Here is a 10,684-nt window from a genome sequence, read left to right on the forward strand (position 1 = left end):
AAGGAGCGATCATATTTTGTAAGATTATTTGTAATATTCTATTTTTTGTTAAGTGGATAGCATACTCCATGAACACATGCAGGTTCACAGTTGTCTGTTCATTCTATGACAAAACATCGTTGTCCATCCAAGGCAGAGGTAAATTCAACAAAACTATCACAGCACACATCATAATCCAAAATCCACTTGCAAATCTCGAGCAGCTCATCAACATAGAAAACCTCCACAACCATCACTGGTCGGATCTTGAATGTCTGCACAAGGTTAAAATGCAGCAACACAACAACACGAGATACCCTCGGTGTTATGGAAATTAATGTGCTGCCAGTTGCAAATGTGCCAAATGAACAGAGCCAGACGTGATCTAGTCCAAAGCAAAGAAAGGAAATGCCAGCGGCTAGTCCTACCTTCAACGCAGGCTGCATGCGGGGATCCGTTGCCATGCTCCTGCAGTCGTGTCTAGTTGCTGACACTGTTCCATCATATCCATTCCCTTAAAGTAATCACCCGGTCTCTTTTTGCTCCATCATCCGTTGGAGAAGGTCGCATTTCCCCTCATCTGGTGAATGAAGTGGCGTGCGCCCGTGCAAACCAGCTCCATTGTAGCCCGGCTATGTGGGTATAGACCTCCTCCTCCTCACCTTTAAACTCATCTTTACTGCTGCGGTGCACATTATACTTGCAGATCATAAAAACCACCTCTAGCGCTGTACTCCAACCATCATGACGTTACTATTTTATGACCTTGACTTCTTGTGGTCACCTGGCTATTTAAATCACAGCTATATGGTCGGTCTTTCCACTTACATTAAAACTCCCACTATTGCGCCCTTTCCCTTTCCCTCTCCCCTCTCTTTCTCAAAGCAAGCCACAAAGGACACGAAGGAGAAGGACAGCAAGGGAAAATGATGCTCCATACCCATTTTATCTATTTTGTATAGGCTTATTTTATATCTTTACAAAACGTTCAGACACATAATGCTTGCGGTAATCGTTTGAAAGTGCATTGACTTTATGATGCTGTAATGCACAGCACATCAAGTTCACATGAACAAAAAACAACAAAACACAAGACAACAACAACATAAATGAAAGAAAGGAAGAGACCAAGTAAAGACAACACATTTCATTAAAAGTGTATGGAAAACAATTCAAATGCACTAATGCCACTTTGAGACATTTTTCTAAACAATTAATATCCAGCGTTCAAATTTTTTTTTGCATCTGAAGAGGTTCATAGCTGTAAAATTTGACAAAACCATGCATGGATTCTAAAAAAGATTAAGCGTGTTTAAAAGGCCTACAATTTATAACCTGCTCTAGATGCTTTCTCCTGCATGAGCGTAGCGTGTGTGCAGGCCTAGGCCTTGTATGCCTATGTGTAGCAAACTTCTTTAACAAGGAAGTGGAGTTTAGTCTGCTAGCTTATGTGTAGACTAAGTGTAGTTTTTGTTAAATTTCCCTTCAAATGAGGTGTAAGCATAAACAGAGGTTAGCGCTCTCACTCGACTCTCCCTGTGGAATTCCATGAGTTTCATGCGTCGGTTTTGGAACCATATTTTGACCTATTAGATAAGTCAATACTCTTGCTTATCTCCAGGCGGCGCTCTCGCGTCAGATACATGTTGAACACGAACTCTTTTTCCAGTTTCAGTGTCTGATGTTTGGTGTAAGGACAACGATTTTTCCGTCCACTTTTAGCTATGATCCAGTTTCCAATGGCATTCTCCAATCTGGTGTCCCCTGTAAAAAAGGAATTAGTTGAATTAACATGATTATCAGTTTATAGCCTAAACGTAGCCTAATTTGTGATAGAACATAATAATCACTGGCATATACCACACACCTCTGCAGCTATTAAGGTTGGGTGCCCCCTGGAGGTAGCCCCCCATTGCAGGAAATTAGCTTTAAAAATGCTACATTCTCCCAGTCTCATTGCCAAATGTGTAAAATAGCATGAGATTAGCTATAAAACTGTAAATGTTTCTCTCTGCCCTATGGCAATATGTGGAGAATTGCAGGAAATTAGCTTTAAAAAAGCAACATTTCTCTCAGCCTCATGGCAAAATGCTCAGACCTTGCGGCCTCGCGAAACCACTGATAATACACTAACTAAATCAGGTTACCAAGAATGGCATGTCATTTTATATATATTGGCAATTGTATTTACAACTTCACCGTAGGCCTATAGCTCAATGGAGCTGCTAATCGATATATATAAAAATATATCATTTCAACTCCAATTGTTTTCTTTCAAGGTTATATAAAATGTCATAACATGTCGTTGTCTTTGATGCCTTAATGCACGGAGGTATAGCCTAATCATAGCCTTTAGTGAGATGATAAATTACCGCTTCTTTGAGAATATAGCCTAACTAATGCTGCATTATTTGCGTATCTGGAGTAGCCTACGCTCAATCAAGGCCAATTGAAACAATTAACTATATAGAAACACAGGGCCTACGAAAAATGTGAGTTGATCTCATCCGGCAAATAGGCTAATGAAAATAAATTGTTAATTAATAGGGGTAACTTGGGTATTTTTGGCGATAAGAATTACATTATGTTCTTTCAATCCCCTCATAAATAGCATTAGAGATAAATTAAATGTAGATATTAGTTAATGCCACAATACAGAGGGATGGATACCACGGACGATGTCCGGGGTGTATAGTTGAGTCTATCCATAAAGGAGTCCGGAGGAGGTTAAAATCTAAATGTTAAAGACTTCTGTCTTGATTAGGCCTACATGGCGCAGCGGGCACGAATAATTAAACTAATCACACTGTTCACATGGGGAAAACAATCCGGAAATAAACGGCGCAGTGTTTTTATAATTTTTTAGTGAATGACTAATGAATTACTCTTTTAGAATGTGGGATAAAAGTGTAATATTTGAATAGCAAGTTATTAGTAGGCACTATTCTAACGAATCTGTCAGATTTAAGGAAGAGAGAAATGAGGGACTGAAGCAACTTTTAATATTTCGCCCTAAATCATACGTTGTTTTTAATTACATGGAAATAGAAGCCCCATATCTGCCTGATTTAAACAAGTTAATAAATAAAAATGGAATTTCATTGTGTAAGCAATGGCGTGAATTTCGGATGCACATGCTGTGGCCACATATGCTCAATACAAGGCCTAAGAATAATACATAATAATAATAATAGGCCTAATAGTAACAATAATAAACGAATCACCATCAGCCTAAAGTTCACCAGTTGGTCCTACAATTATGTTTATAACGTGACACGATTTTTATTTCCTGAACTTACAAAATGAAACGTCATAACTTGAGGTTATATGTGCTTTATATTTGTTGTTTTATACTTTGAAAAATTATTTACCGACAATTTAGCTAAAAAATGTAGTTTCCAAAGCCAACAAGCTTCAAAACAAAAGCAATCATACAAGCACCCATTCCATTACACTTCACCTTCCAGGAAACTTTCATAAGCAAAATCCTAAAGTTTTTTTTTTTGTTGGTCTGCACAGTTTGTCTGTAGGCTATGTCTTCTCGGGACGGTTTCCCGAGCACAGATTAAACAGTGAGTCTCCATTGAACATGCTTTTTAGTGTAGGAATCTGTGTCTGGGAAAGCAGCATCTTCTGTTTAAATCCAATGAGATATAAACCAGCCTGAATCATGCTTTATTTTCTTCATTGCTGTAACTATATAATTAGAGCGCATTCATTTGGATAGCCCCCCCTTTACTAGTAGCCTATTACTATATTATAACAAATCCAAGCGAGATATAGCGACTATAGTAGGTCTATCCTATCTTATTATTATTATTGTCATGACCACCAATTAGACATAACAAATCTCATTCCTTAAACATTCTCAAAATATGAATGAATGAGCTCCATCTCAACTGCAAAGTATTTGAGACTGTGCAGTGTGCAGTTTCATTTCTCAAAATCAAAAACCTAGACTATCACAAACGTTTTTCCAAAGTTGCAGTTCAATGGTAAACGGATTATGTCCTTCGCAGCAAATTGGTAATGGCCTGGCAGCTTTGGGAACAAAAAGTTGCTTAAATGGACAATGTCAAGAGCATACGCAGTCTCGCCTTCCAGATCACCCTTGTAGTCCAGTGAAATAAACAACGAAAAGTAGCCTACAGGCAGGCCTGTGCGTTAACCGGTATTGTGTGAATGTTATTTTGATTTTTTTAGGAAAGAGATAAGGAACGCAGATCCTATAATTATAAAGATAGAGTAGGGAGGGAAGTGTATGGCTTAGGCTACTCAATTTAGGGGAAAGGTCTGCTTAACAAAAAACAGCCCACCAATCGAGTCAAGTTTGCAAGAGGTTAAAATTGTACTTTGAAACTATAGGCCTACCACTGGTAACAGATACAATTACATAGGCCTATGCCGAGGCTTGTCACCATTGCATGATCTTTTGAATTAGCATTAGTAGCCTACATTTATTTCCATCTCAGATGAAGTATTGGCTTGTCCAACCTGGTCGAAGTAAGTGTGATGATATGTTTGTTTGTGTTATAAGCCATGAGCCATGTTTGTGTGTGTATGTGGGTGTGTGTGTTCGTGGTCGGATAATGCTTGTTTATGTGTTATGTGCGTTACCTTTAACCTCACTGTCTGAGTTGTCTGTGCTTCCGTCCGTTTTAAGGACATTCTCTTTCTCAGACAGTTGTTTCGTTGGGCTGTGATTCTCCTCGAGTTTACTGTCTGCCAGATACGGCTCCTGATTGGTTTCGCAGGTGTACTTAAATGGTTCTGGATTCTCTGTCCCAGTTTCGACAACAGAGAAGATACTATCTGGGCCGAAGCCATGCGCATTCTCCTTTCTCATGTAAGGTTGACTGGCTGTAGAGGATTCCGTACGAGAATGTTCGTGCATTTAACTGTGATGGCGTCTCTCAGCCATCCTCCTGTAGGAACAAGGTCCAACAACAGTCTCCGTGCGTCAGTTTGGATCCCCGCTATATAGGAAGCACATTGAGTCCTCCTTCACACTTTCTGATGGGAAAGAACATGAAAGCAGTGGTCGGATAACATGCTGTGTTACCTGGGATGAATTTTTAGCTTCAGGCCCAAAAAGATTTAGCTGCGACAGGTAATGTTGGTAATGGTAGGCGCTGAGAGCCGTGTTTGTCGGAGATGGCGAAGGTAGTCCTTTGGAAAGAGGCGAAGACACGATTCCATAATTTCTCACGGTCGAACAGTCATACTCGGTCGCACCTCTTTGAGCTTACATTCCGGAACTGCAAATAACCCTTATCTCTGCACACAGAGGATTCTTCTACCAAACTGTTCCACATTAAATTTAGAAGCTGGGATTTTATTTTGACGTTCCATTGTTCTCTTTATTATTTTGATACCACTCTTCAGAGCCCTCCTAGAGGATTATAGTCGGGTAGGAAGCTGACATATTCGAGTTGGGGGCGTGGAGCATCAAAAAACTTCAGCAACATAATTATGGATGTACGAGGTATGCCACGTGACTTTCAAACCAATAGGTGTTTGAAAGTGGCCCCTGATGCACCAGACTGCCATGACAACACTGGTGTCAAGTTGTCGAGTTTCCAGCTCTATGACAGAGTAAGGGCGCCATCTAGCAGGACAGATACAGATAGGGTATAGATACAAGTTCTTGAACATACAGAACTAGAGACTAATTCAAATAGTGTTCTATTGCATTATGTGTTCTAGAAAACAAAAGTGAGCAATGGAGCTGGCAAAAAAGAAGAGGATAAACCTAAAGAAGATATGTTATGTAAATTGCACAACATGTAGGCCTATATTGCATCATGATACGCGTTGTCTTTGATTCTTGTGTAGAGGGTCTGCACTCCAAAAAAAATATTATTGTTATTTTATGCTATTTATTTCATTTAGAGGCAACAAGAGCAAAAACAAACGTTTTGACAATGATTCTTGAAATATCAACCGCCAAATAGTTTTATGATTTGATCTTATTATAACTCTGCTTTCTAAAGGTAATAACGAAAAGTTATTGCTTGTTTATATTTCTTATAGTTCATTAAAACTGGACATGGCAGTACATAAAGTCCCTTTTATAGAGTTTTATAAATGGCATGTAATGGTAGGGTATTATAAAAGAGAAAGAACAATATAATTGATGAACGCAGTAGCTTTGTTTATAGGCTGTGGCAGAGTGATAAAAAAAAGAGTGGAATGAGGACAAAGAGAAAGTGTAGTAGGGATGTAAGGTTTATAAACACTATTATCGATAGCCAAAAGGAATTAGAAAAAACATTTTATGTGTTTTAGAGAATTTGTTTTAGAGGCACAATTTCTTACATTTGCATTACTATGCATTAACCTGTTATCAAAAGCCTGTCCTTTTTTTGTGCAAACCTTTAAATTTTTTAAAAAGCAATTAAAAAGTAAGCAAAAGGCTACTACCCCGTTTGTTTGCCTTTTTTTCATTAAAATTATTTAAGCCATTGAATTGTTTATGTTTAAAAAATCTAATTTTACTGCCCATTTTCTTGCATTAATCATAGATCAATATAGTTGAACCACATATAGGCTATAGGCTACAATAGTGGCTACAATAGTGATGCAAACATTTGCACAATTATATTATTTAATTATGTAAGGGTTAATCAACTCGGGGCTCTATGTGTTCTCTGGAAAATAAGGAACAACGTGGAAGATGTGTTCCACGATGCACTAGCGGAGTTGAACTCACGTTCCACGGAGTTGCACTATTTTCCAGAGAACACATAGAGCCCCGAGTTGATTATTCATACCATGGCTATAAGTTAACACATTTGCCTCTAGAAATGTGTTCATTTGCAAGCAGTGCTTGACTTGGACTGAAATAGGTTCAGGTACTCATTTTGGGTGCCGGTACTGTTGATATTTAGGGGTGGGAGCTCCACAATACTTTTGAGCTAAGATTCTATATAAGAAACAGGAGCTCAAGCAGTAGAAACTTTGAGGTGCCGGTACTCAGCTCCAGTGAGCGCCTGCCCAAGTCAAGCACTGTTTGCTGGTAGAAATGTGGTCAACATACACTGAAGTAGCTAGCAAGTTTACTAAACAAACAGACATGCTAGTTTAGCTAACCAAATCATCAGTCCTAGCTTGCTATTATGAAAATTGAATGCCAGTAATGTTTTCAATTCGACTTTTGCTTTCAAAAGCATCTCAATAGAACATGTAAGAATGAACTATAACCATTAAATTCTACCATGCTGATAAACCGTGCATTATAGGGAAATAATGCACACTCTATAATGCCCTTCAAGCCAATCAGAAACGATTATTCAACAATGCCATGGTATAATTAAGCAATAAGGCCCGCGGGGGTGTGATATATGGCCAATATACCACTGCTAAGGGCTATTCTTAAGCACAGTGCCTGGATACAGCCATTAGCCATGGTATATTGGCAATATACCACAAACACCCAAGGTGCCTTATTGCTATTATAAACTGGTTACCAACGTAATTTTCATAATACATGTTCATTATAAACTGATCGTTCGAGCCCTGAATGCTAATTGGCTGACAGACGTGGTATATCAGACCATATACCACAGGTACAGCTCTAATTAAGTTGGTAATCAGTTTATAATAGCAAGAAGGCACCTTGGGGTATGTGATATATGGCCAATATAGCACAGCTAAGGGCTGTGTCCAGGCACTCCACGTTGCATCGTGCTTAAGAACAGCCATTCACCATGGTATATTGGCCATATACCACACCCCATCGGGCCTTATTGCTTAAATAAACCCATTTTATCATGGTTAGTCTATTTCCAATTATTCTAAACCTTACTGCCATCATTTGCTTGAGGCTTCTAGTCCTAGATATTGGCTATAATTGTATGAGAGGCAATTTCATAGAGAATCCTCTGTTTGCCCATAGCATGAGAAAACCTACAGAAAATACTTGGGAATAAATCCAAACAAATTAATATAGTGATAATTGAGTGCTGAGTTTCTTCGCTGATTCTTAATCATTGGATTCAATCATATAAGTGTTAGTTGTGTTGTGTGACTCAGTAAGCAGCCTATAGAGCACACTGCTAGAAACGCTATGGTTGTGGGTTCAATTCCCGCAGAGATCACTTACACAAACAAAATATAGTCTGCTAGTGGCATGCATTATATATGGTGAACTATTCTAGAGGTGCATCCAAATCCTTCATATTTTACTTAATTAAGTTATTGTCCTGTTGACCTAGCCTACATAACCCATGGTGATTTAGCAAATACAACATAACATTACATTCTCCTTTACTGGATAAACAGATATGCATAGATATGCATCCAGGCTCTGTCGTAGCCGGCCGCGACCGGGAGACCCATGGGGCGGCGCACAATTGGCCCAGCGTCGTCCAGGGTAGGGGAGTGAATGGCCGGCAGGGATGTAGCTCAGTTGTTAGAGCATGGCGTTTGCAACGCCAGGGTTGTGGGTTCGATTCCCACAGGGGGCCAGTATGAAGAAAAAAAAAAACTAAATGTAAGTCGCTCTGGATAAGAACTTCTGCTAAATGACTAAAATGTAAATGTAGCCTATATTTGATATAGTTTCTCAGTTAATGTGTCGCTGTCCTAATCTGCCAGAGAGCCTTGCAATTAAAAATAAATGTAATCCACAAATGAGTAAACTATAGCCTACCATCTAAGAATTATGAAAAACTGTTTTGTTTTGCTGCGACTCTGTTTTGTTAGTTGGTTACTGTGGAGCTGTAGCCTAGTTTTGTCTTCAATGGCGCCGACAGAGAGGTTACTGACAATGACCCGGCCTTTTCACAGCAAGAGATCAGCTTTACCTGCTTTCTCTGTCGCCGTTACTGCTTTTATTTTTAAAGACATGTCCTTTTACAAAGGGCATACTTCCTTTAACATCATGTTATGATGTAGCCTAACGATTAAAACACGGATCAGGAGGGAGAGAAAGTGAGTGTAGGCTATGCTGGTCGAATCCTATAAGGCTAGGCTATATGTGCGCGCATCTTAAATCTCCCATTTATATCAATAGCTTACATGATTTATATAATATTATATGCCATTTAGCAGACGCTTTTATCCAAAGCGACTTACAGTCATGTGTGCATACAATTTTACGTAGGGGTGGTACCGGGTATCGAACCCACTACCCTGGCGTTACAAGCGCCATGCTCTACCAATTGAGCTACATCATGTAGATGGACGTTTCTGAAATAAGAATTCAGCCCTTTGAGAGTGAGGTTGATTTCAAAGCAATGCAAAAGAGGGATGTGGCTGTCCATGTTACAATTGATAATATCGCCTCCTTATGTTTGTATGAAATAAACAAAACAGCTAGGCCTATAGCTTGCCTGCCTATAGAGCAGAGGCTTTATTTACAAGCTTAAAAAAGGATTGTTAAGAGATCGCGCTTCATTCAGTGTGGTGAGTAGGCTTAGAGGCTATGTGAGTTCAATATATGCCAGGAACTGGCTTGCATTCAGAGGTTGCTTCTAAAGAACACAAAAAATAGCATGCAGCCCATTTCTGGAGCATAGGCCTACTTGATAGCAATGACGTTTTTACAGAGTGTGGCTGATGGTGAGGAGCAAGAGGAATTATGTGACTGAGTGTTGTCCGTAGCACCTGGTCTACCCGTCTTCCACATATCTGTGAATATCAACAAGATATTTTCAGTAGGCCTATATAATTGGGAACAAAACGAATATTTGTATAAGGGTGTGTTTAGACAGAACTGAACCAAGACACTGTGATTGGTTGTTGGCTCTTGTAGGCACGTCAGCTTTCAGCAAAATCAGCGTTATAATTCCAAAAAGCCTTGTGTGCTGAAAAGTTAGTGTTTTATACCCATTACGTTATTTGGAGGACAGAATGTGCAACTATCTGAATTTTTTTATAAAACGCCTTGGATTACCATGGTTTCATAATCTGTATATCATATTAATAGGCCTATAATATAATATAAGTGTATATTTCATATATAAGATCCGTAGAAAAACCGCGGATCAATCAGTCAGTCGGATCATTCAGATGTGTTCAGTAGGCAAATTTTTTTCAGGGTTTTCTATAAAGGGTTTTCGATTAATAAGGTAGCCTAAAAATCTTTCTAAATCTTTAGATTTTATTGGAATTGCTATGGAATTCAACACATCTAACAAAACATTGCTTAAATAAGAAGGTATGAGCCAGATGTAGGCGTTCGTTTATTGATTTGATTTTAGGTCACCTTGCTGCCGACTTACTACACCCCAAATCCTTAAAATACAGAATCTAATTACACAAACACACATGCTCAAATCCTGTGACATTCCTAAAATATTGTACCAATCCACCAGGGTGAACGACCTTAACATATGGACACCCATGCACACAGATAGCCTACCTGCGCGCGTAGGCTGAACGGGCCCGGGGTCTGGGCCTGCATAGAGATTTTACGAGTTAGAATATAAACACGAGGACATAAAATATCAGTCTGAATTGAAATATAGCGTGCACATTTTCTGAAAATTGCAATCTTAATGATACAAAGTTGCATCAATGGAAATGTTTTAAGTGGTTAAATGCCCGTTGCCAACATTAAACTGACAATTGTTCTTTCTATCCATGTTCTTATTCTTCACATTCACATTCCTATATTCGTAATTACTTTTAGCTTAATATGATTAGCCTACTATATGGGCTTATTATATATGTGTTTTAGGCTACTTATTGCTATTTCATG

The 10,684-nt window shown here is 38.9% G+C and overlaps 1 protein-coding gene across 1 annotated transcript; it reads right to left on the bottom strand.

Moving 5' to 3' along the window:
* Positions 1–946: 946 nt before the first annotated feature.
* LOC121577549 (homeobox protein Hox-C10) lies at positions 947–5,627 on the bottom strand. The gene is given in 3 exon segments (XM_041891251.2): positions 947–1,564; positions 1,567–1,743; positions 4,597–5,627. Coding segments are annotated over 3 exon segments (582 nt in total). The 5' UTR covers positions 4,874–5,627; the 3' UTR covers positions 947–1,436.
* Positions 5,628–10,684: the final 5,057 nt, after the last annotated feature.

This window comes from Coregonus clupeaformis, unplaced genomic scaffold (genome assembly GCF_020615455.1).
Source record: "Coregonus clupeaformis isolate EN_2021a unplaced genomic scaffold, ASM2061545v1 scaf0005, whole genome shotgun sequence".
Taxonomy (NCBI): Eukaryota; Metazoa; Chordata; class Actinopteri; order Salmoniformes; family Salmonidae; genus Coregonus; species Coregonus clupeaformis.